The sequence below is a fragment of the Danio rerio genome, chromosome 21, assembly GCF_049306965.1.
Source record: "Danio rerio strain Tuebingen ecotype United States chromosome 21, GRCz12tu, whole genome shotgun sequence".
NCBI lineage: Eukaryota > Metazoa > Chordata > Actinopteri > Cypriniformes > Danionidae > Danio > Danio rerio.
This window is the reverse complement of record NC_133196.1, coordinates 1351338-1377751: the sequence shown is the minus strand read 5'-3', so window position 1 is coordinate 1377751 and position 26414 is coordinate 1351338. Positions and strand designations below refer to the sequence as shown.

The 26414-nt window shown below is 36.7% G+C and overlaps 2 protein-coding genes and 1 long non-coding RNA gene across 9 annotated transcripts; 1 reads left to right on the top strand and 2 right to left on the bottom strand.

Annotated features, from left to right (window-relative positions):
• Positions 1 to 268: 268 nt before the first annotated feature.
• txnl1 (thioredoxin-like 1) lies at positions 269 to 11426 on the bottom strand. Of its 2 annotated transcripts, NM_201138.2 has the most exons (8): positions 11173 to 11426; positions 9256 to 9352; positions 7459 to 7632; positions 6357 to 6479; positions 4829 to 4898; positions 1712 to 1884; positions 1066 to 1170; positions 273 to 939 (listed from the first exon to the last, which is right to left on the bottom strand). In NM_201138.2, the coding sequence occupies exons 1-8, from the start codon at positions 11268 to 11270 to the stop codon at positions 910 to 912; spliced, it is 870 nt and encodes a 289-aa protein (NP_957432.2). In that variant the 5' UTR covers positions 11271 to 11426; the 3' UTR covers positions 273 to 909. The 2 variants fall into 2 exon arrangements, with proteins under 2 accessions (XP_021324460.1, NP_957432.2); XM_021468785.2 differs by lacking the exon at positions 6357 to 6479 and having other exon boundaries at positions 269 to 939; positions 11173 to 11402.
• LOC141379941 (uncharacterized) lies at positions 11153 to 25813 on the top strand. Of its 6 annotated transcripts, none has more exons than XR_012397050.1 (5): positions 11153 to 11473; positions 16888 to 16923; positions 17022 to 17119; positions 19103 to 19216; positions 24186 to 25006. XR_012397050.1 is itself a non-coding variant. In XM_073935669.1 (5 exons), the coding sequence occupies exons 1-5, from the start codon at positions 11610 to 11612 to the stop codon at positions 24258 to 24260; spliced, it is 345 nt and encodes a 114-aa protein (XP_073791770.1). In that variant the 5' UTR covers positions 11153 to 11609; the 3' UTR covers positions 24261 to 25558. The 6 variants fall into 6 exon arrangements, 5 of the variants coding, with proteins under 5 accessions (XP_073791770.1, XP_073791772.1, XP_073791768.1 ...); XM_073935669.1 differs by having other exon boundaries at positions 11153 to 11631; positions 24186 to 25558; XM_073935667.1 differs by lacking the exons at positions 11153 to 11473; positions 24186 to 25006 and adding exons at positions 12637 to 12788; positions 22142 to 22392.
• Positions 16853 to 23442, bottom strand: LOC141379949 (uncharacterized). The gene is made up of 2 exons (XR_012397066.1): positions 23233 to 23442; positions 16853 to 17608 (listed from the first exon to the last, which is right to left on the bottom strand). It is a non-coding gene; the product is annotated as an uncharacterized lncRNA (long non-coding RNA).
• Positions 25814 to 26414: the final 601 nt, after the last annotated feature.

The following is a 26414-nucleotide window of genomic DNA, read 5'->3' as shown; positions in this document are numbered from 1 at the left end:
AAGAATATCTAGTCTAATATTATTTACTGTCATCATGATGAAGAGGAAATAAATCAGTTATTAGAGATGAGTTATTAATTATTATTATGATTAGAAATGTGTTGAAAAAATAAAATTGAGACTAATAATTCAGACTTGAACTGTACATATGATCTCACACGCACTAAAACTCTCAGACACACACACACTCTCTTACAAAAACACACACATATATTCTGTCTCTCACACACAAATGAAATCAGACACACAAACACGCACAGCAGCCGCCTGCCTTTGAAAAAGGATCGACTTTATTTACAGGAACATTTTCAGGTTTGAGATAAAAACAATTGATGATCACCGCCTCATTGAGACAAAGCTGTCTCTCTCTCTCTCTCTCTCTCTCTCTCTCTCTCTCTCTCTCTCTGATGACGGAGCCGCCTGTGTGTGTGTGTGTCTGAGATAGTTAGTTTGACTATGTGTGTGTCTAATTTGAGTGTGTATGTCTGTAAGTGTAAGTGTGTGTGTGTGTGTGTGTGTGTGTGTGTGGAGGGGGTGCAGAATATGTGTGTGTTTAAGTGTTTTGTGAGAGAGCATATGCCTCTGAGTTAGTTTGAGTGTGTGAAACAATGTATGTGTGTGTACATTTAAAAGAATGTGTGCGCGCACATGTATGTCACTATGTGTGTGTGTCAGTATACATTTATGTCTATGTATGTCAGAGAGAGTTTATATCAGTGTGTGTGCAAGTGTATGAGTGCGTTTGTGTGTGTGAGTAAGAGATTACGTATGTGTGTATATGAGTGAGTGTGTGTGTGTGTGTGAGCAAGAGTATATATGAGAGTGTGTGTGTTTGTTTGCCCAGTCATGTTGGCAGAGAGAGATGCCCGTGGAGAGATTCAGCAACATGTCGAACTCGTCTTTTCCTCTTCAGTGACTTTCTCCTTTCTTACCCACAACCTGCGTTATACACACACACACACACACACACACACATACATACATACACACACATTACAAACACAAACCTCCATAATAATGATAATATATTCAGTATTTCAGTGGAGATCGTCCTCCTGTACAGACCCGTTTGAAGTCGTTCATGTTCGTGGCCTGCACTGGAGTCCCGATAAACGTCAAATAGTTGATTTTTGTCGTCTCCTCGTCTCCCTGGTTTGACTTGATAAATAACTGAAAATAAAGCAGATGCAAAATGACAAACCTTCATACTAATGAACAGGGCTCAGATTAACACCAGCCTTGTAAAACTCTTCTGAAGGTGTGCTGTGAATTGTTCCTTTTTTATTAGATGTTTGACGTAATCTAAGCTGAAACATGAAAAGAGGGTGGGGCTTATATTAGCCCCTCCCCCTTTTAAGCCCGCCAATAGAGTTGTTTTTCTCACAGCTTTGCCAGTGAGTGGTTGAGCGCAAGCGCATCAAATGAACAGCCAATGAGAAAAGGGGGGCGGGGCTGGTCGGATACTAGAGAGGATTTGATTGGTGATGAAAACCTGAAGTATGAGGAGTTTGACGCAATTAGGCGGAAGAGGCAAACTGGGAACTTTGAATATTTACATCAGGTTTATACACTCACCGGCCACTTTATTAGGTACACCTGTCCAACTGCTTGTTAACGCAAGACAAATGCTGACGTGTTCAATACTTATTTTCCCAGAGTATGTTACTTATGACCGATGTAATTCGATTTGTTTGATGATAATGTAACGTACAGTCACGCTGTTGACGTTCTGAAACTTGACGTATCGGAGCGGGATGAGGCCGTCGTCTTTATAATCCTCCTCTGACAGATCCAGAGTCTGTGTGGCTTCACTTCTCTCCGCGTCATCGAAACCCATCGAACGAGGAAGATTAATGAAGATCTTCACACTCTTTGGAGCTTGAGCTGAAAACACACAACATGGGGAGAAGGTTTATATCAGTGTGTGTGAGTGTGTTAGTGGCTTTGTGAAACACTGAAATATTTAATGCATTATTTATTAGGCATGCTGCAATACTCAATATAATGTTAGACCGTTCAGTAAGACCTCTTGCTGTATCTTCAATAAGTTCTGCCTTGTGAAGTAAACATTTTCTGTAACTTTCTCATTGTGCTGCATCTGTGGATTGTCTTAAATCCTCTTCTTCCAGCTGTCTGTGTTTTTAATAATAATCAACTAAAGCTAATGAACTCGCTCTGCTCTCGACTGAGCAGCTCAGTAAGGGTTAACCTTTATTTCATTTGTGCAGTGAACATTATATACATATATCTGATTATATTTTGTAGTTTATGTAACTGGAAACTACTGTTAGCTACATGACAACCCTAAAATGCGCTGATTATTTCAGTGTTATCTTTGCTATTCTGTGTTTTCTTGTGTTGTGTTTGGCTTGTAGTTTTTTATTCACTTCATTTTTATCTGACACTGCTTTTTTACTGAACACATCCAATACCAAACCATACTGAAACTAGAGACCTAGAACGAAAACTAAATGATTTATAGTGTTCTGAGAGCCACATAACATCAGTCTGGAGCAGAATATATGGCCACAGACTGAAACGCACTGTGTATTTCAGTGTTATCTTCACTATGTGAAGTTTATGTATAAACAAATTTCGAGAGGATCACGTGAGGATCACGTGCTTATGATTGCTAGCAGCTGACCCGCATTATCTAATTCACTACGATCCAATCAGATGACTCCTAAACTAATATAAATACCCAGGGGTTTATTCCATTGCTATCTTCGTTTTGAAGAGTCCCCCCTTCCTCCCCTACTCCTCCTTCTTAGACGGGTGACACGGTGGCCCAGTGCCTAGCACTGTCGCCTCACAGCAAGAATGTCTCTGGTTCCTGGCTTTACCAAAACTAGCAGACATTTCTGTGTGGAGTTTGCACTTCTCCCCGTGCTCATGTGGGTTTCCCCCGGGTTCCCCGGTTTCCTCCCACCGCCTAAAAACATGCAATTAAGTCAATTGAACAATCCAAATTGTCAACATAGACATGCTTCTAGTTAGTAATTAATTTCAAGAGCATTCACTTGCTACAGCAGGGGAGTTCTCGAGATCTACCTGAGCTCAAACTCCCCTCCCGCCTTGCAACGGGAGGGAGCCCTGGGCTCGAGGATCTCATGAGCTCAGGGCTCTCTCCCGGGACAGCACGCCAAACAAGCTTTATAATTAATCATCAGCTAAGTGTGAACTCTTGAAACTGTATTTATTTGTATTGTATTTTGCTTGTAGTTTATTTACTTTATTTTTATCTGACACTGCTTTTTAACTGAACATATCCAATTCCGAACCATACTAAAATCATGACCTAAAACAAAAACTAAATGATTTATAGTGTTTAGAGAGTCACATATCATTAGTCTGGAGCAGATTATACGACCACACACTGTTTATTTCAGTGTTATCTTCACTATACTGTATTTATTTGTATTGTATGTTGCTTGTAAAGTTTAACTATTAATTTGTTATCTGTTAATAACATATCAAATACCGAATCATACCGAAACCATGACTTAAAACAAAAATAAACTCCAAGAAGTCTGTATTATTGCATTGATAATATCTATAGTCAATTTATAGTGTTCTGAGAGTCACATATCATCAGTCTGCAGCAGAATATATGGCCACACACTGAAACACACTGTTTATTGTTATCTATCCTATACTGTATTTATTTGTATTGGACGGTTTGTAGGATTTTATTTTATTTGACTGCTTTTTACTGAATATATCCAATACTGAGAGCATGACCAACAGTGACAAACTAAACCGAAGACGTCTGAGAAGCCTATTTTTGCAATCCTAATATTTATAGTTGATTTAAAGTGATCTGAGAGTCACATATCATCAGTCTGAAGGAGAATATATGACCACAGACTGACATTTTTTCTAATGTATCTTGCTTGTAGAGTTTATTTATTTGTTTGTTTGTATGACAGTGCTCTTTTATTGAACATATCAAATACAGAACCTTACCAAAACCATGACTTAAAACCAAAATAAACTCCAAGAAGTCTGTATTATTGCATAGATAATATTTATAGTTGATTTAAAGTGTTCTGAGAGTCACATAACATCAGTCTGCAGCAGAATATATGGCCCAAGACTGAAACGCACTGTTTATTTCAGTGTTATCTTTGCCATATTTAATTTATTTGTATTGTCTTTTGCTTGTAGTTTTTTAATGCACTTTATTTGAATTTGACACTGCTTCTTTACAGAACATATTCAATTCCGAACCATACTGAAACTGTGACCTAAAACAAAAACAAGCATTGAGAAGTCTGTATTGCTGCAACCCTAATATTTATAGTTGATTTATAGTGTTCAGAGAGTCAAACAACATCAGTCTGCAGCAGAATATATGACCACGCACTGTTTATTTCCTATACTGTATTTATTTGTATTGTATTTTGTGCTGAACATATCAAATACTGAAACTGTGACCTAAAACTGAAACCTAAATCTATTAGTATTGGATTTTAACACATTTAGATTGGACATTGTGGTATTTCGTTTCGCTATGATTTACATATGGATATATATTTCAATATGAATATAATTTCCGCAGATGATTTGAATAGCTCTATTTGGAAAGACCGCATTAATTTAGACCGATTGTAGAGAGCAAGTCTTTTTCTCTGTAGTGCATCTGCATTAAAATATAATACAAAAACAAAAGTTGAATAAACAGAGCTTTTCTGGGGAGCCAAAACGTAAAACCGAAGTGTGAGGAGTCTGTTGCACCTCTAATAATTAGTCGATTTACAGCTGGAACGGAATATATGACCACAGACTGGAAATACAAGACTGATCGGCTGACAGAAACACGTCTTACCAAAATCAGCAGACAGCAGTTTCATGGAGAAGAGTTTGACAGGTTGATTGAAGGCCATTGTGATCAGAAGCTGAAAGTAAAACACAGATTCATCAACACTGCAGATCCAGTTTATACAGCACATGAGATCTGATCTTAAATAAACACACATTACGGTTTTACTTTCTGTTTAAAACAGGGGTCTCAAACTCGCGGCCCGCAGGCCATTTGCGGCCCTCAGTGCAATATTTTGTGGCCCACGCCGACCGCTGTACACTGACAGAATCAGATTCTATCCGTACACAGCGGTCACTGGCATTCCCCGCCCGCCGTGTAAACAAAGGGGCGGGGATGTCGGTGACGTCACCACGCACCCCGCCCCTTTGTTAGACGCTGTGACGGGCGGGAAGTGTTAGGAGGGAACTCGCGCCGGCCAGAACCAAGCTGTTCCCGCCCCTGCCTGCCACTTAGCTACCTAACTGCAGCCTGCCACCTACCGAGCTACAGCCTGCATCTTATATATATTATAGGTAGATACAGACTGGTACAGACTGATGTGACTGGAGTGGGGTGGGGGTGTTTTATTTATACATATATACGCCTTTTTTTAGGTGAGGGAATGGAAGTTTTGAGTGAGTTCCCCCACTTTTTTCCCTAGGACTTCAATAAGTCAAAGTACAGGTCTAGACTTAATGATGATCATCTTCAATCCATACTGAGGGTCTCAACTGCGTCCGCTCTAAAGCCAAATGTGGTTCAGATTTGTGAGAAGAAGCGCTGTCAAGTCTCTGGCAGCAAGAAGTAGGCAAAAGATGCCATGTTCAGAAGAACTGTTCATAATCTTCACTCAATGTTCTGTTAATGTTCAGGACACTTCATGTTCAGAAGAAATAATTAAAACTGTTAATAATGACATTTGAGGACTTTTTTTTTGTGAAATCCCTTATGCGGCCCAGCCTCACCCAGACTTTGCCTCCTGCGCCCCCCAGGTAAATTGAGTTTGAGACCCCTGTAATAGTGTATATGCAGAAGGACTTTAATGTTCAGTAACCCAGCTCAAGCGCTTCTGGTGAACTGTATGCTCTTAAAAAAACGATCACCACATTTAAGACCTGATTTTCCGGACTGACATAGGATATAAAGTTGCTTTCAGAATGTACAAGGAGCACTGCATTACATTACACTGATCAGTGCCGTGTCTTTAAAATATGGATGTTTACTTTACCACAGTATATTCAATGGAGTTTCTGTGCTTGCCTGCTGATCCTGACGGCGCTTGTGTTCACACGATCTTTCATCTCGTTTTACTCTTGAACAGCTAAATGAATGCTGAAGTCTATTCAACTGATTATTATTAAATTACATTACAACACTGATGCTTTAAAAAGAACCTTATGAAACTGAAAATAGTCGCATTAATCTTTCACTGGAAGTTTATCGGTAGGGGAAAACACCAGCAGTAAATATATACCCTATAGATATGTGGGTTTCAAATGACAAAAATAAGTTGAAGTGTTAAAGTCACAGAGTCAGCAGAGTTTAGTTTCACCTGTTCATCACAGTCTGACTCCAGGTAAGTGGAGTCTTTGATTAAGCAGCTGTCGAATCCACAGTCGTCGCTCTCATTCAGACACTCACAACCTGCTTTATTCACGAACGGCATCAGATCCATCTGAGAAACACACAACATCAACACAACATCACACACATAGTCACGTTGATCAGCTGGTTTGTCTAGAATCTGACATATGAGCGATCCGCTGATGAATCGCAGCTTTAAAACGCTCCAGTGTGCCGGTATCTGTGGTTACACTCAGTAAACCGTGGTGAGTTCAGTAAACTGATGACCTTCACGGCCAATCACAGTCATTTCTGTTGAGCACATGAACACAATGGCCAATCAGCAGTGTTTAAGGACATGATCAACAGCGCTCAAATGTTTAATTTCAGTATTAATTGGTACCGAATTCCAGTATTGTGACAACCCTAAACTGTAGAATTACATATAATGACAAAATAATGTTTGGAAGAGTAAATCTATATTTCAAACTGACATCCTACAGAAAAATATAGAAATAATCCCCTTTACCCCTTCATTTTTTTTGGAAATACTGGTGGCCTTTTGCACAGTACTGTATATTATATGGATTAAAGACACTTATGAGAGATTATTTATTTATTTTTTAGATATTTATATATATTTTTATTTTCTAAAACCTTTGAAGAGCTCTCTTACTCTCTCATACACACTATATACACACTATAAAACATATAAAAGACAGAAACTATGCTTTTTTTGCACCGCAACTGATGATCAACAGTACAAATGAATGCATGATTATATGCTGTCATGGCTTTGCAATCAATAAATGTGATCATAATAAAAGTTGATGGGGTAAAAACAGCCCCAAACATAACCAAAGGGTGGAAGATGTGCAGAGTGTATTGTTTTTTCAAAATATGTTTTAAAATAAGGTTTTTCCGCAAAAACAAATAATCCATTTGCTGAAACACAGAGGAAATTGTGACCAAATTAATATTAAAAAACAGCCCAGAGTGGATGAAAACGACCCAACGGCACACTACAGGGTTACACTCATGAATTTCAGGGAGTTTCATTAAATGTGCAGGATTGGTTGGCTGAAACTCACGTATCCTTTAGGAATATCGGAGTCTTCGTTGCTGCCTGGATCGTTCTCCACGTGCTGTTTGATTTTCTCCTCTAGTCCGGAAGCGTCTGCGCCCTGATACTGGTCCACACGCACTTTATTTCGGAAAAACAGGAACGTCGGTGTTGCTGAGATATTATTGGCGGCAGCTGTTGCCTAGGAGACGAGAAAAAAGCCACACAGACATACATTTAGTTAACACTACCAGTGTTATTCTAGCATCACTGAGATACTTTTATAGTTTTTATACTTTTATATATATATATATATATATATATATATATTTTTTTTTTTTTTTTTGCTGACATACACTACCTGACAAAAGTCTTAGTAAGTATTAACTTAAGTAATAACTTAAAATCTGATCATGTCTTGATGTTGACTGATTTGATGAGGACAGTAAGCTCTGACTCTGCTCAGACTAAAGTGTCATCACTGAACAAAAATAATGTCCAGTATAGAATATAAAGTCCTGCTGCAGTGGAGACAGAATGAATATTGTGTCTGACTCCATCATGAGCTTGGAGGACTGCATCCATACATCTCTGACATGACTCACATCACTGATTAATAAAGTCATCTGGAATGAAGAAGAAAGCGTTCAGCAGGACTCCCAGAGCTCAACAAGAGTCTTTGTGCTCATCTTCAACCCCTTCTCCTTCATCAGATCAATAATGTTCATGTCTGGTGACTGGGCTGGCCAATCCTGGAGCAGCTTGCTCCTGCTGGAGAATTGTCCCTCTCCTGTGGTTTGTAATGTAATGGGCAGCACAGATGTCTTGATACCTCAGGCTGTTGATGTTGCAGATCTCTCGCACGCCCCCATACTGAATGAACCCCAAACCATGATTTCTCCTTCACCAAACTTGACTGATTTTTGTGAGAATATTACTCCATGCTGGTTCCAGCAGGTCTTCTGCAGTATTGGTGATGATTGATGCAGATCAACAGATGATCCAGCAGAGAAATCCACCTTCTGACACTTTAAATGATCAACTAGAAGTCGAGTTATTATTTGTTGCTCTTACAACTGAGATCCACCACAAGACTTTTATCAGGTGATGTAGAAACTGAACAGACAGACAAACCAATAGTATAAGAATAATATGAGTAAAATAAAAAAATAAAGCACGACACAAGGGAATATGGCGACATATACGACTTGGCATGGGACGCTAACCGTTTTCAAGGTATAGCGCGGTATGGAAAAGTCAAGGTTTTAAAACCTCCAAAATTTTCTGCTATACCGCTCCTTAGGTATGTAAATAAATATCTGTTTTTTAGGACAAGAGTATGTCCAGCAGAAAGATGCCGTTTTAAATTGTAAAGAAATCTGTGTTTATTTAAACAAATGAAGACAGCAGAAGTCAATGATTTCTTTCAATTATTTAGCCTGACATGTTTACTGCTCCAAAATGTTATAAATGTTTCTCAAAATATATTTTGTTCAAAGGGGGAAAAGGTTTTGTTTTTAACACAGACATTTAAAAAGAATATGTTTTAGAGCAGTGAGCACAATACCATGAAACCGTGATATTTTTATGCAAGGCTATCATACCGTCAGAATCTTTTACCGGCCCATGCCTATTTATGACCTACAAAACGACTGCAACGGATGTAAAGACAAGAAAAAAAATCTTTAGAAATAAAACATTAATCTTTATGTTTAAAAAAAAAAAAAAGACTGGATCTCACATTTTATCACATTTTGCAGAGTTCCCATATCTAATTCTTTCCAAATGTAAATGGTATGTATACTGTAAACACTGCAAGTCTGACCTGACAGACGTGGACATCGACTTCCAGAAACACAACCTGAGGATATTTGTTGCTCAACATGTTGAACGCTGGAGCTATTCTGACACAAGGACGACATCTGGACAGAGAAAAACACAAATGAGCCGGAGAAAAACACTGGACACACATGAACAGGACACAACAACATTACTTAAATGTCAAGTTTAGTGAATGTGCTTTTCAGGGTAGCTAATGGGTGGAAAGTGTCTAGTAAATTTCGATATGAACTTCTCGGGATTTTTGAAAACATTCCAAGAAACTATATGTTATATTATAATAATAATATAATAATTATAATAATAATAATATAATTATATTTTATATAAATTACTTGAAAATTTAGAGGAATTCATATAAACTTTTTATACAAACTTTTTTTTTTCTTATAAAACATAACTTTAAGGATTGATTCATTCATTTTTAGACAACACAATAGTGACATTTTAATCCCAGAAGTTTTTTTTTTTCCATATCGATCATTTCAAATCACAAAACAGTAAGCATTTATTAATTTGACACGCTTTCAATTTCAATATGCGTTAAATGACAACAGATTTATTTGAATTTTGGATTAATCTTTATCAGACTTTCACAGAATAAAACAAAAACATTAACATTTTACTCAAACCTACAGCTAATAAATCAATTAAACACAGTGGTACTTTATTTTCAAATTGTAGATACATACAACTTAGAATTATGCGGCATAATTAAATGAAAATGAAATAATTATCGTAATATTTCAACATTTGAAAGGTTTGCCTGGGTGTCGTGTTAAACACGGGCAAAACAAGTATATTCCCAAAGTGATTTGGTGAAAAATAAATCTCAATTGTTGTTGTTTTGAGCTATTGTTAACACGCTGATGTGTGTTTGCCAATTCAGGTCGGTGCTGTTCTGTTGTGTTCTCGTCCTCCTGTGTGTGTGTTTACAAAGTTATCCGAGTGTTGTTGTGTTCTCGTCCACCAGTCAGGTGTGTGTGTGTGTGTGTGTGTTTTGCAATATCATGTCAGTCAGTGTTGTGTTGTGGTCCTTTGGTCAAGTGTGTGTGTTGAGTCATGTCAAGATTGTTGTGTTGTGTTCTCGTGCAGTTGTATGTGTGTGTGTTTACTAAGTCATGCCAGTGTTGTGTTTTTGTCCTTCGGTCAGGTGTGTGTGTGTGTTATGTTAAGTCATGTCAAGATCGTTGTGTTCCCGTCCTCCTGTATGTGTGTGTATATGTTTACTAAGTCATGTCGGTGTTGTTGTGTTGTGTTTTGTCCTTCAGTCAGGTGTGTGTGTGTGTGTGTTATGCTTAGTCATGTCGGTTTTGTGTTGTGTTCACGATCTTCTGTATGTGTGTGTGTTTTGCAATATCATGTCAGGGTTGTGTTGTGTTCTGGTTTTTTGGTCGGGTGTGTGTGTGTGTGTGTGTGTGTGTTATGCTAAGTCCTGTCGGTTGTGTTCTCGTCCTCCTGTATGTGTGTGTGCGTGTGTGTTTACTAAGTCATGTCGGTGTTGTTGTGTTCTCATCCTTCAGTCAGGTGGTGTGTATGTGTGTGTTATGCTAAGTCATGTCAGGGTGGTTGTGTTTTGTTCTCGTCCTCCAGTCAGGTGTGTGTGTGTGTGTGTGTGTGTGTGTGTGTGTGTGTGTGTGTGTGTGTGTGTGTGTGTGTGTTTTGCTAAGTCATGCCGGTGTTGTTGTGTTCTCGTGTGTGTCTGATTTGCTAAGTCATGTCGGTGTTTTTGTGTTGTGTTTTCGTCCTCCGGTCAGTCTTAGTAAATGTGTGTGTGTGTGTGTGTGTGTGTGTGTGTGTGTGTGTGTGTGTGTGTGTGTGTGTGTGTGTGTGTGTGTGTGTGTGTGTGTGTGATCTGAATGAACCAGCGGCCTCACACACACACTCTCTCTCGCTCACTCACCCGCTCATGGTGAACTTCACCACGGTCAGTCTGGAACCCGCTCCGCTGAGCTCCGCCTGGAAATCCGAGTCATTCCCGATCACCTTGACCCCGACCATGACTCCAGCACACCGGGAACGAGCCGCTGATCACCGCGATTAATCAATCACCGCTAACCGGACAAATCGAGCAAAATCACCGAGCATTCGGCGCGGCACGACGCTTTTACCGGAACACGCTTCCTGTGTAGTGATGACGGAGGATACGAAACTGACCAATCACAGAGGACTCTGCAAGCGACGTCACTGGAATCGTTCGTGAGGTGTCGCAAAGCATTGCAACTGTCGTAATTGTTTTTTAATTATTATATTTTTAATTGCATGTATACGTATATCAATGAACACACATAAGCAATAACAGAAAAGGAGTACAACAATAAAATGAAAATGTAATATGACATGATTCAGCTACATGCAAAAGGTAATTGTAAGCCTTTTAAAATTAAGCATAGTTGTTTCGCTTTATTATTCCTTAATTAAGGCAAGGCGAGGTTATTTCTACAGCACATTTCACACATAATGGTAATTCAAAGCGCTTTACATAAACAAGAATAAAAGAAACAAGAAAATAAAAATTATTTAAATTATTTCAAATGATTAAAACAGATAAAACAGATTAACATGTGTTAAAACGTGTTATAAAAGAGTGAAAAAGAAAAGAAAAACGTAATAGTGCACTTAAATGTCACATTCCTGTGTAAAATGAGTAAAACTGTTTTTTACTGCGCAATTAAAATTACGATTAAAGGACTCCATAAATAATGAGAAATAATTAATTTAAAAACATATCTATATGGTTTTTAAAATTAATTTAGCATTTTTCTTTTCGTTGCTCACAGCAGAGTATTTGTTTATTTTATTGTGGATGTTTTTATAAACAAGTGTCCGAATTTATTCAGAACAAAAACAACGAACATGAAAAAATAATAAAATAAAATATATAAAATAATAAAGTAAAATAATTAAAAATTAATAATTAAATGATGTGTATTGTATTTCTTCTGAATGTGCGCTGAAAAATGTGGTTTGTTGGTAGAAGGGATACAGCTGCGGCCGGAAGTCAACGACAATTATTTGTATCATTTATAAAGTTTCCATGAACGTCTGTCTACCCCTAAACACTCACTGTAAATGTACAAACAGTTATTATAACGATAATTATTTATATTATTCATTATATTACCCATTAAATTGTATTTTATTAACGTCTACCCCTACTTTAACCTGTTTCGTAAAAACAGTTGCTATAACGATAATTATTTATTAATTTACCTATTAAATATTTTACTAACGAATACCCCAACCCTCATAGTAATGCAAATGGTTATTATAACGATAATTATTTATATTATTTATTCCATTTCTCATTAAATTGTATTTTATTAACGTTAAATATATATAATTGTTGTACAAACATGATGCTAAATTAGAAGTATTTAGAAGTATCCCTTCTAGACATTGTGTTTCCATGGTGATACTGCGATTATTAACGTAAGCAAAACATGAGCAGAATCAACACTCTGAAGCATTTAATCCTGCTGTCATTAATCGCACTGAACCAGACGAGCAACGAGCACGGTTTGTTTATTATTGAAGCTTTTTTTCTGAGAAAGAACAAATTATAAACTAAAGGTGAATCCATATATTTGCTCACTATTCTGGCTTTCTCGCCATAGAGAATTTATGAATCGCGAGTCAAAATGGCGGCATATGAACTCAGAACTGCGAGGTGATGAACAGATTAGGGGGAAAGTCACATTTTCAAGATATAAACTTACAATTTGAGAGAGATAGAGTCAGAATTGTGAGAAAGCTTTTTAAATTTACATTTCAAAGGTAAATGTGAAAGATATAGCTGCTTATATTTGCGAATTATATGCCTAATGTGACGTCTCCCTCCTCAGAACTGTGAGATTGTGTTTTAGACATGCAAGTACAAGAGACACAAGGGAAACAACTGTGAAAAATAAAATAAAATAAAAAAATACAAAATATAAATCGACTTTTCTCCCCGAGTTGTGAAGGAAAAGTCAAGTCTATTGAACTCACAACTAGTGTTGGGGTGAGTTACTTTTGAAAGTAAATATTGAGTTACTACCCAAACAAGTAACTAGTTGCGTTACTTAGTTACTTTTTATGATAAGTATGGCGTTACGTTACTTTTAACTTACTTTTGCGTTACTTTTTATTACCTTATTATTGAAAGTTTAAAGCAGAGATGCCCAAACTAGGTTGGCCTATGGTAACCTTTGAGTTGGCGGTAAAGTCTAGACCGAGTGCAATATGCTCATTAACATAGCGGCATATTTTTATGACACTGTATAACAATAATTAATATTTTTACAGTACTGTAACAGTTACAGTAGGCATTAAAAATTTAATAGATATCATAAATAATACTATGTACAACTACTGTTTTTACGTTACTGTGATGGTTGTGTTTAGGGATAGGGTGCGGGTAGACGTTAATAAAATACAATAAATGGGAAATGTAATAAATAATATAAATAATTCTCATTAACTTCCGGCCGCAAACGTATCCGATCTAGCAACAACCCATAGTAACTTTTGGTTTGGTTTTAACTGACAGACACACGTAGCCTGTACTGTGCCACTGACACACTGATTTAATAACTGTGACAAAGTGAAAATATAGACTAGTGTCATTTTGAAATGACAGAAAAACACAAACCGTGGTAAAAACAACACACGAAATAAAACACAAACAGCTCGCGATTAGAATGAACAGCAAATCAGCAGCAGAGGATCAATAACAGACTTTTATTGCTCATTTTTGTAAATTGCACGAGTTTCATACCTGTTAAGTTTCATGCCAGTACTCTGGTTTGCTCTCTCTCTCTCTCTCTCTCTCTCTCTCTCTCTCTCTCTCTCTCTCTCTCTCTGTGTGTGCGTGTGTGTGTTAAAGAGCCGCCGAGCTAACAGCTGACAGGCCGGCAACGCACACACACACTGTATTTCTGACGGCAGACACGTGAACTAGGAGAACGTTTTTCTCGTATTTCTGACGCGCTTGAACCACATGTGACCGATTATAATGGCTTTAACAGACACATTTCTAAGTTGTGTGACACAAAAACACTCTGTTATCCATTAAAAACGTTATTGAAACCCATTTTCGGAACGCAAATGACCAGTTGTACACGCTGTACACGGAAGTTTTTAGCATTCTACCGAAAGACGCTGGTCGCTATGGCGCCCTCCATGCAGCAGCCATGAAAAAGGTCTATACAATTTACAATGTCGCGCATGCGTGAAGGCGGGTTCTAGCATCTGCGCAACACTAGCCACGATGAAAGAAATTATCTTGCTTTTTAGCTCTGCGAAATATGCAAAGTTCGTCCAACTTTAAAATGATTTTGAGGCGGAGGAGGAGGGAAAGGGCCGTCATCGCAGCTTGTGCCTATCGTTTATATATGATGTCCTCCACTATTCAGAGGAGTTTGTGGGTACAAGAGAGAGATCTCAGGCCTGGTGGGAGCAAATTGTGGCGACTGACCACTTTCCTCCTCCATGTTTCCTTTGCTGTTGTTGTTTACCGCGTCGACGTCTCCACTCTTCCTTCTACGTCTTTAAACCACGAAGAAGTACCACACTGCTGCAAGTCTAATGATGTACAAAACAGAACGCCTCAATAAATCCGATCTGCCTGTTTACATGATAGTCGCATTGTCACATATCTGATTTATTTCCACATATGAAGGAGGCCTGAAAGCCATCTCCGAATATCCGAATGCATGCGTTTATTACCTGTTTACACGGTCATAGACCAGATCCGATCTGTGTCACATGAGCAAAAAATCCAAATTGGGTCACATTTAACTGACTGATTGATTGGGTAAAGTCTAGAAGAAATACAGCTGCGGATACTCAATAGAGCATGATTTTTGCGACACCGCACAACAATAATTAATATTTTTACATTACTGTGAGGGTTGTAGGGGTTGGGGTTGACGTTAAAAAAACAAACAATTTAATGAGTAATTTAATAAATAATATAATTAATTCTCATTATAATTGCTGTTTTTACATTACTTTGAGGGTTGGAGTAAGGGTAGACATTAATAAAATACAATTTAATGGGTAATTTAATAATAACATGAATAATATTGTGTATAATTACTGTTTTGACATTACTGTGAAGGTTGGAGTAGCGGTAGATGTTAATAAATAAAATTTAATGAGTAATTTAATAAATAACATGAATAATATTGTGTATAATTACTGTTTTTACATTACTGTGAAGGTTGGAGTAGCGGTAGATGTTAATAAATAAAATTTAATGAGTAATTTAATAAAAAACATGAATAATATTGTGTATAATTGCTGTTTTTACATTACTGTGAAGGTTGGAGTAAGGGTAGACATTAATAAAATACAATTTAATGAGTAATTTAATAAAAAACATGAATAATATTGTGTATAATTGCTGTTTTTACATTACTGTGAAGGTTGGAGTAAGGGTAGACATTAATAAAATACAATTTAATGAGTAATTTAATAAATAACATAAATAATTTTGTGTATAATTACTGTTTTTACATTACTGTGAAGGTTGGAGTAAAGGTAGACATTAATAAAATACAACTTAATGAGTAATTTAATAAATAATATAATTAATTCTCATTATAATTGCTGTTTTGACTTTACTTTGAGGGTTGGAGTAAGGGTAGACATTAATAAAATACAATTTAATGGGTAATTTAATAAATAACATGAATAATATTGTGTATAATTACTGTTTTTACATTACTGTGAAGGTTGGAGTAAGGGTAGATGTTAATAAAATACAATTTAATGAGTAATTTAATAAATAATATAATTAATTCTCATTATAATTGCTGTTTTTACATTACTTTGAGGGTTGGAGTAAGGGTAGACATTATTAAAATACAATTTAATGGGTAATTTAATAAATAACATGAATAATATTGTGTATAATTACTGTTTTTACATTACTGTGAAGGTTGGAGTAGCGGTAGATGTTAATAAATAAAATGTAATGAGTAATTTAATAAATCATATAAATAATTCTCGTTATAATTGCTGTTTTTACTGTTATAATTACTTGCATGGATTAATTGTTTACCTTAAGGCTAAAAATATGTGCTAGTAAAATAAACATTATAAATTATGATTGCATGCAAATCTAAACATTAGACAATGAAATCAGGATGATTACACAATTAATGAACCATTTATTTATTTGCTATCTAAAATATTATATATTTCTATGCTAATTTAAATGTTTGCACAGTGCCATCTACTGTTCTGACATAAGCAATACAGCACTTTTAGCCACACAGTTCCTTATACGAATTCATGTAAACTAGAATAAGTTTGACCGTGTTATTATTTGCACATGGGACTTTTCTAAAATTTAAAAGAAACGCCTAGTTTATACCTCACTATTCTGAGTTTATATCTTGCAATTCTGAGATTTTTATTTGAAATAAAAGCAGAATTGTCTTTATTACCTTATTTAATGTATTATCTCATGGCAGAAACAAGCTTCCATAGTTTAGTGTATAGCCTAGCTATATAATATACTGTATATTTAAGGAATTACTTGTTACATACAAACAAAGCACAATTGGGATGTTAAATAGCCTCAAAAAAATGAAAACTGAGCTAAAGTTTTATGTAATTATTTTTTCAGAGAACAGAAATGAGAGCTCCACTGCTGATCTGTACAGTGAGTGTCCTTATACAGATGTGAAATATTGAATCATGTTATATTGCATTTGTTTGCTTGTTGATCTTGTTTTTGTTGTTGTTGTTGTTGTTTAACAGAGAGGAAAATATTTATTGTGACCACGTTAACAAAGAAAAGTAAAGAGTTAGTACTTGTACCATTGATCTTGAAGCTGTACAATGGACAACAAGACCAGGTATGTTTATAACTATCAGGGGTGCGTTTCCCAAAAAACCATGTAACTCATGGCTGAACTATCAGTTTGATGCATCATTTGGGAAAAGAACAATGTAGTGATGAGTGTTTCCCAAAACCGTAGATTCTCTGTCGCAGATCCATCACTTGAACCACATTAGTAATAATAATGACACTTTAAATGGGATGGAGTAGCAACTTCTTTAGAGAAAATACTCTTTTTTTATTTTTTTTTTGGTGCAAATGATGTTGTATTACGGCGACGTGGTGGCGCAGTAGGTAGTGCTGTCGCCTCACAGCAAGAAGGTCGCTGGTTCAAGCCTCAGCTGGGTCAGTTGGCGTTTCTGTGTGGAGTTTGCATGTTCTCCCTGCGTTCGAGTGGATTTCCTCCGGGTGCTCCGGTTTCCTCTACAGTACAAACACATGCAGAGATGCCCAAAGTAGGGCCTACTGGTCAAAGTTGGCCCTTTGATTAGGCCCGCCATCCCATCTGAAAAGAGAGGGAGAGTGATGGGGAATGCCTTTGACAGTGATCGAAAAAGCCAACTGAAATTAAATGATTCAATTAAATACTGTAAATGAATCAGACAGTTAAAATGTAAATACTCTCAGCACAAGATAGCGAGCAAATTATGTTAGAACATAAATTCACGTAGAAAGTCTATGTTGACATTATATTGACACATTTGTTTATATTGTCTAGATCAGGGGTGTCCAAACTTTTTGGGCCGAGGGCCAGATGCAAAAAAACAAACGTTGTCGCGGGCCAAATTTTACATACATCACACACATATATATATATATATATATATATATATATATATATATATATATATATATATATATAAATACAGTTGAAGTCAGAATTGTTAGCCCCCCTAAATTATTAGCCCGCGTTTATTTTTTCCCCAATTTATGTTTAACGGAGAGAAGATTTTTTTCCACACATTTCTAAACATAATAGTTTTAGTAACTCATTTCTAATAACTGATTTATTTTATCTTTGCCATGATGACAGTAAATAATATTTGACTAGATATTTTTAAGACACTTCTATACAGCTTAAAGTGACATTTAAAGGCTTAAATAGGTTAATCAAGTTAACTAGTCAAGTTAAGATAATTAGGCAAGTTATTTTATAACAATGGTTTGTTCTGAAGACTTAAGGGGCTAATAATTTTGACCTTAAAATGGTTCATAAAAAAATTGAAACCACTTTTTATTCTAGCCGAAATAAAACAAAAGAAAAAATATTATCAGACATACTGTAAAAATGTCCTTGCTCTGTTAAACATCATTTGGGAAATATTTAAAAAAGAAGAAATAAATCAAAGAGGGGCTAATAATTCAGACTTCAACTGTGTGTAGATAGATAGATAGATAGATAGATAGATAGATAGATAGATAGATAGATAGATAGATAGATAGACAGACAGACAGAAAGACAGACAGACAGACAGACAGACAGACAGACAGACAGACAGACAGACAGAAAGACAGACAGACAGACAGATAGATATATATATAGATCATAACAAGAACTGCTGCTTAATTGAATGCATGTAATAGCGACACCCGGTGGTTATTTATTGAATTATGTTCATTTTTGTATTGCGGGCCAGATTCTATTGATATTTATAAAAAGCCTCGCGGGCCGCCACAAAACTGATTGCGGGCCGCAGATGGCCCGCGGGCCGTAGTTTGGACACGCCTGATCTAGATAAACTGACCACAATATATGTCAATATATGTGACATGAAATAAGGGTTAGCACAAAAGTAACCTTAATGTAATCCAAAAGTAGTCAGATTACATTACCATACATCACACCTGTCAACCCCCGGGATTGTTCTGCATTTTACCATTGTATTCTGCTATACTAATTACAAACTTTAGGATGTACTTAGTAACTCTTACTATAATTCAATTAAATAAATCAATTAGTGTACTAACTGAAATGTTGTTGTTTGTGCTGTTGTTTCAGAGCTTGATTAATGCAGGTTTTGTGGTGGTCTTGGAGGGCACTAATATCCTTGAAGGTTGTTTTTGGTTTATTTTGGTCCTGTTTGCAGTCTCACACCTGCATTGTGTGAAACCGGTAAGACGCATTCTGATATAACTCTAGTATTGTCATGTTTACCAGTGAACAAACCACCAGATGTCGCTGGTAAAAACTCACTCATGAAACTACAAATCTGCCAGTAAATGGACTTCAACTTCATACATGCTCTTCGCCCACACACCTGCTTCCTCATTTAGCTTGATTACTTTCGCACACCTGAGAACTTTCAAAGACTGATTAACACACTATTTAAGCCACACATTTACTCATTCAGTTTGCCGAGTCTTGTTTATCTGTAACGCCGAGGAGTGACACTGACAACAGAAGGTAGGATCCAAATGCAGGTTTATTCAAAGTCAGGCAAGCGATGGTCAATTCAGGTGCAAACAGATATATGTAGACAATCCAGAATCGTAGTCATTAAACAGGCAATAGGTCGTAAGGCAGGCGGTTAAACAGGATGACAAGGATAAACAGGGCTAAGATCAAAACACGGGAAAACAAGACCAGGATAACGCATTGTAATGTCACCTTACAGATAAACTAGACTCGGCAAACTGAATGAGTAAATGTGTGGCTTAAATAATGTGTTAATCAGTCTTTGAAAGTTCTCAGGTGTGCGAAAGTAATCAAGCTAAATGAGGAAGCAGGTGTGTGGGCGAAAAGCATGTATGAAGTTGAAGTCCATTTACTGGCAGATTTGTAGTTTCATGAGTGAGTTTTTACCAGCGACATCTGGTGGTTTGTTAGCTGGTAAACATGACAAGTATATAATATGCATTAGGATAGATTATTTATTAATATACACTGTAAATAAAGAAATCAACTTCACTTAAAGGGTCAGTTCACCCGAATATTAAAATTCCATCATCATTTCCTGACCTGCATATAAAAGATTGATATTTTATTATACACTGTAAACTCTGGGTTGTTGTACCCTGATGTTGGGTCAAATATTGACAAACCCAACACTGAGTTACATTTTCCAATAACTGACCCAACATTGGGGTGCAACAACCCAGCAGCATTCAGGTAAGTTCAGCCAAATATTAAATTTCCGTCATTTCCTCATCCTCCACTTATTCATAACCTGTTTAAGTTTCTTTCCACTGTTAAATGCTGAAGAAAGTTTCATAAAAATGCCTGAAAACTTTCAAAGTATTTTTGTTCCTGTATTGATGTCAATGGCTGCATTTTTCCAACATTCTTCAAAATATCTTATTTTGTTTAACCATTTGTGTGTGAGTAAATGATGAGGAAATCTTTGGATGAACTATCCCTAACAACTTAACTTAAAAACAACAAGTTAACAACTTAAAAAATAAAGCCTCTACATTGTAAAAATGCTGGGTTGTTGTAACCCAAAATTGGGTTAGAAATGGACAAACACAAACAGTGAGTTAATTTTTTTTTTTTCCAATTAAATTTAAATTACACTTAAAATTTTTAAATAACCCAGTGGTTCGCTCATCTTTGACGCAACATTGGGTTATGACAACCCAGCACTTTTTAGAGTGAAACTAAATTAAGTAACATAACCTTAAGTAATTAAGTTTTTAAAAATTGTGTATAATATAAAACATAAATATAAATCTTTTGTACTCTCTAAAAAATGCTGCTGGGTTGTTGCACCCCAATGTTGGGTCAGTTATTGGAAAATGTAACTCAGTGTTGGGTTTGTCTATATTTAACTCAACGTTATAATAATTGTGTAATTTAAATATAAATGGACAAATAAAAAACAATGTTGGGTAAATTTTGGACAAACTCAACAATTGGGTTAAAAAGTGTCATTTAAATTTAATTGAAAAATGTATTTCAGTGTTGGGTTTGTTCATATTTGACCCAACATTAGGGTACAATAACCCAGCATTTTTTAGAGTGAAACGAAATTTAATAATAAAATATTAAATAATTGAGTAAGTAAATACAAACAGTGTTTACAGTGTATAATATAATATAAATCTTTTCTACACTTCAAAAATGCTGTTGGGTCGTTGCAATCTACAATTATGGGCAAATCCATAATTGTGTAATTTAAATGTAAATGGACAAAAAAATCATGCGGTGTTGGGTTAATTTCAGACAAGCTCAACAACTGGGTTAAAAAGTGTCATTTAAATTAAACTGGAAAAATGTAACGCAGTGTTGGGTTTGTTCAAATTTGACCCAACATTAGGGTATGATAACCCAGCATTTTTAGAGTGAAACTAAATTTAATAGTATAATATTCAATAATGAATTAAGTAAATAAAAACAGAATTTACAGTGTATAATATAATACAATATGCATCTTTTATTCACTCTAAAAAATGCTGTTGGGTTGTTGTAATGTAATGTTGGGTCAATTTTGGGCAAACCCATAATTGTGTACTTTAAATTTAAATGGACAAAAAATAACCCAGTGTTGGGTTAATTTCAGACAACTGGGTTAAAACGTGTAATTTAAATTTTATTGGAAAATGTAACCCAGTGTTGGGTTTGTTCAAATTTGACCCAACATTAGCTTACAACAATCCAGATTTTTTTTTAAGGTTCTTGGCTCAGTTGGCGTTTCTGTGTGGAGTTTGCATGTTCTCCCTGCGTTCGCGTGGGTTTCCTCCGGGTGCTCCGGTTTCCCCCACAGTCCAAACACATGCGGTACAGGTGAATTGGGTAGGCTAAATTGTCCGTAGTGTATGAGTGTGTGTGTGTGTGTGTGTGTGTGTGTGTGTGTGTGTGTGTGTGTGTGTGTGTGTGTGTGTGTGTGTGGATGTTTCCCAGAGATGGGTTGCGGCTGGAAGGGCATTCGCTGCGTAAAAAACTTGCTGGAATAGTTGGCGGCTCATTCTGCTGTGGCGGCCCCGGATTAATAAAGGGACTAAGCCGACAAGAAAATGAATGAATGAATGAATAATTAAGTAAATAAAAACAGAATTTACAGTGTATAATATAATATAGTAAAATCTTTTATTTTCCCAGAGATGGGTTGCAGCTGGAAGGGCATCCACTGCATTGAACATATGCTGGATAAGTTGGCAGGTCATTCTGCTGTGGCAACCCCGGATTAATAAAGGGACTAAGCCGAAAAGAAAATTGATGAATGAAAATCTTTTATACACTCTAAAAAATGCTGTTGGATTGTTGTAATCTAATGTTGGGTCAATTACGGGCCAACCCATAATTGTGTAATTTAGATTTAAATGGACAAAAAAACAACCCAGTGTTGGGTGTGTCCATATTTGACCAAATGTTCAGTTAAAACAGCCCAGTATTTATTATGCTGCATCCCACTTCACATACTAATGCTGAGTCCTAAAAGTATGTGCTTTTGTTGTGTAGAAAAATGACATACTTTTGAGTGTGTAACAGAAGAGTAAGTAAGTATTGGCTACTCCTTCATTAGTGGACCGTGAAATCTCTGTTAATTCTGCATTTAGAAGTTAATGTCTGAACACGTCTTTATAGAAGTTCACATTGTTGTTGCAGATCAAAAACACAGAAAATGTGATTTAAATCAGCCATAGCCATACCGCCCCTCACTGAAGCTAAGCAGGGCTGAGTCTGGTCAGTAGCTGGGTGGGAGCACTAGGTTGCTGTTGGAAGTGGTGTTAGTGAGGCCAGCAGGGGGTGCTCAACCTGCGGTCTGTCTGAGTCTTAATGCCCCAGTATAGTGAAGGGGACTCTATACTGTCAGTGAGCGCCGTCTTTCAGATGAGACCTTTAACTGAGGTCCTGACCCTCTGTGCTGATTAATAATCTCATGGCACTTCTGGTGAAAAGTAGAGGTGTATTCCCAGTGTCCTGGCCAAATTCCCTCCATCAGCCGTTACCCATCATGGCCCCCCAATCATCCCCATTCACTGAATTGGCTCTATCGCTGTCTCTCCACTCCACCCAACATAATCTCACGGCAATTCGTCACTTTTTCATTTAGCTAATTCGTACAATCTAATTTATACATTTTAATACGTTTTGCTCATCCCCCAATGACGGTTGGGTTTATGGGTGGGGTTAGGTGCCACAACTCCTTTTTTAAAACATACAAATTCGTACGAAATTCAAACACTTACGTTTTCTCGTGAGATCAGGTTGCTCCATCTGTAGCTGGTGTGTGGTAGGCGCATTGGCGCAGTTGTTCTATGGCATCATCCAAGTAGATGCTGCACACTGGTGGTGGTGTGAAGAGACCCCCCTCGTGATTGTGAAGCACTTTGGCTGTATAGCAATAAACAATAAATGCGCTATATAAACACACACATTACATTATATATTTTCCAGTTGGCCAGAGATTAATTAACAGTCGATCAAACAACATTACCAAAGCATCTCTACTTGAGAGTCAGTCCTGCACGTTCGCCATATTTGTAGTTTTTTTACACTTTTTACCCAAGTTTGTAATTCTAATTGGATTTACATCCAATGCACAGTGTATTGTGGGTAGTATTAGCATTTAGAGAATGAATGCTTCTACACTTTTGGAAAAGTAGAGCATCTGGGAACCGTACGTACTCTTTTCAACATACTACGTTCATTCATTCATTTTTCTTGTCGGCTTAGTCCCTTTATTAATCCGGGGTCGCCACAGCGGAATGAACCGCCAACTTATCCAGCAAGTTTTTACACAGCGGATGCCCTTCCAGCTGCAACCCATCTCTGGGAAACATCCACACACACATTCACACGGACAATTTAGTCTACCCAATTCACCTGTACTGCATGTGTTTGGACTGTGGGGGAAACCGGAGCACCCAGAGGAAACCCACGCGAAGGCAGGGAGAACATGCAAACTCCACACAGAAACGCCAACTGAGCCGAGGTTTGAACCAGCGACCTTCTTGCTGTGAGGCGACAGCACTACCTACTGCGCCACTGCCTCGCCTCTACATACTACAGTTTGAGAAAATAATTTTGCAATTCTCTTCAGGGTGGATAGTAGGAGAATTGGGACGCAGCATTGCATGAAGTCATGTTATTATTCATGTCTAATGAACGCACATCTCTGTCTATTTGTGTAAAACCTCAGCTTTTCAAGAGATGTGTCCGAGGAAACACGTGGTCCACTTATGTAGAAATGCTGGAGTTGCAGAGGCGGCGGTGACCCGGATCTGGGGGTTCACCATGAGGAGATGATGATGATGATGATGATGATGATGATGATGTACAATAAAGACAGCAAAACCTGCAAGGATGCTTCAAGAACACCTCTGAAGTTTGAATTTTGGAAATATTTTACACTGTGTATCTAATTTTTTTCTTGCACACACACACACACACACTGAAGAAACCAGGGAGAATATCTAAACACACACACTGGAGTAAAAATGCAGGGTTGTTTTACCTCAACATTGGGTGAAATCTGCACTCTAAAAAGCATCTGTTAATGACATTTCGGTATTTTGTGTTTGTTAGCGGTGGTGAATTGCATTATGGGATGTTGATCTCTGCTTTGTCCACTTCTGTCGTTAAAAATTCAACTCTGCAGTTTAACAAAGTGACTTTTAGTGGCATTTTAGTGTTTTAAAATAACATAATAAATGATATCTAGAGAAATAAGTGTGTAAAATTACAGAGAATGTGCAGCAGTTTATCACAAGCTGTTTGCAGTGTAATATACACCAACACACACAATTAAGCACTGCAGACTATTACACATGTGCAGAGAAGACACTTTATACAACATTTCAAGGTTTAAAGTTGCAGTAAGAATGATCAAGATCCCATAATGCAACTCAAAAGCAGAAATAAACGGGAAAAATAATAAATAAAGCGCAAAATATGGGACACTGCTAATTTACAGATGTTTTTACTGTGTATACAATATTAACATCATCAAATTAATGAAATCATTCATTCATTCATTTTCTTGTCGGCTTAGTCCCTTTATTAATCCGGGGTCGCCACAGCGGAATGAACCGCCGACTTATCCAGCAAGTTTTTACGCAGCGGATGCCCTTCCAGCCGCAACCCATCTCTGGGAAACATCCACACACACACTCATACACTATGGACAATTTAGCCTACCCAATTCACCTGTACCGCATGTGTTTGGACTGTGGGGGAAAGCAGAGCGAACGCAGGGAGAACATGCAAACTCCACACAGAAACACCAACTGACCCAGCCGGGGCTCGAACCGGTGACCTTTTTGCTGTGAGTCGACTGTGCTACCCGTGACGCCCCATTAAAAATAAATAACAGGACAAAAATAATGATAATAGATCAAGGTCAATGTAGTTGCTTTATTGGCAGCTGTGGTGAACTCTGATGAATAAAGGGACTAAGCTGGAAAAAAGGAATGAATAATGAAGAACATGAATATGATCTTGAGGGTAAGACGTAATGACATAAGTCTGTTTGCTTTCTTATTTTCAGATTATTAAATTAAATAAGGACTAAATTCTTTCAAAACACAGGAAAATATGGTTTGGTATTCTTAAATATTATTGTCTAGAATATACAAATAAAATCAATTAAATTTACAACAAATCAAGCATTTCTTTTTGAGGAGACAGAATCATTTTAACCAAAGTTAATATCTTCAAAAGTAAAAGATAAGGAATATATATTAACCAACAGATACATGACAATAGAACAAACAATATAATGAAAGGGTGTAATATAATATTATAAAAATAACCGAGCAAAAAAACTGTAAGAAACAAAACAAACACAAAAAACAAATGTATAAATAATTAAATAAAATTCTTACAATTGCAAACAAGCAGGACGTTTACATTAATAATTTTTATTTTAATTGAGAACTAATGGACATTTTAAAGGTCTTTCTATTAGTACCATGTTAAATAGTACAAAAGTAATTTTTCAGATTCTTATAAACCGAAGAAAAACGTTTTTTTTTTAAGGAAAATGTATGCTTAAATAGAATAGATTAATAAATCTATTAATAAATAGATTAATATGAAAATTTGGTTGTTACAGTGGCACAGTGGGTAGAACGATCGCCTCAAAGCAAGATGGTCGTGGGTTCAAGCCTCGACTGGGTCAGTTGGTGTTTCTGTGTGGAGTTTGCATGTTCTCCCCGTGTTGGCGTGGGTTTCCTCTGGGTGCTCCGGTTTCCCCCACAGTCAAAAAACATGCAGTGCAGATGTATGAGTGTGTCTGAGGAGTTTAGCTTTTGAAGTATATTCACACTTCTGGTCGCTTTATGACTTGAAAGTCCTTTAAGAGTTTCAAAATACATTTTTAATCAGTCTTGAAATGGAAGATTTTTCACAAACGTACAATTGTTTTTTT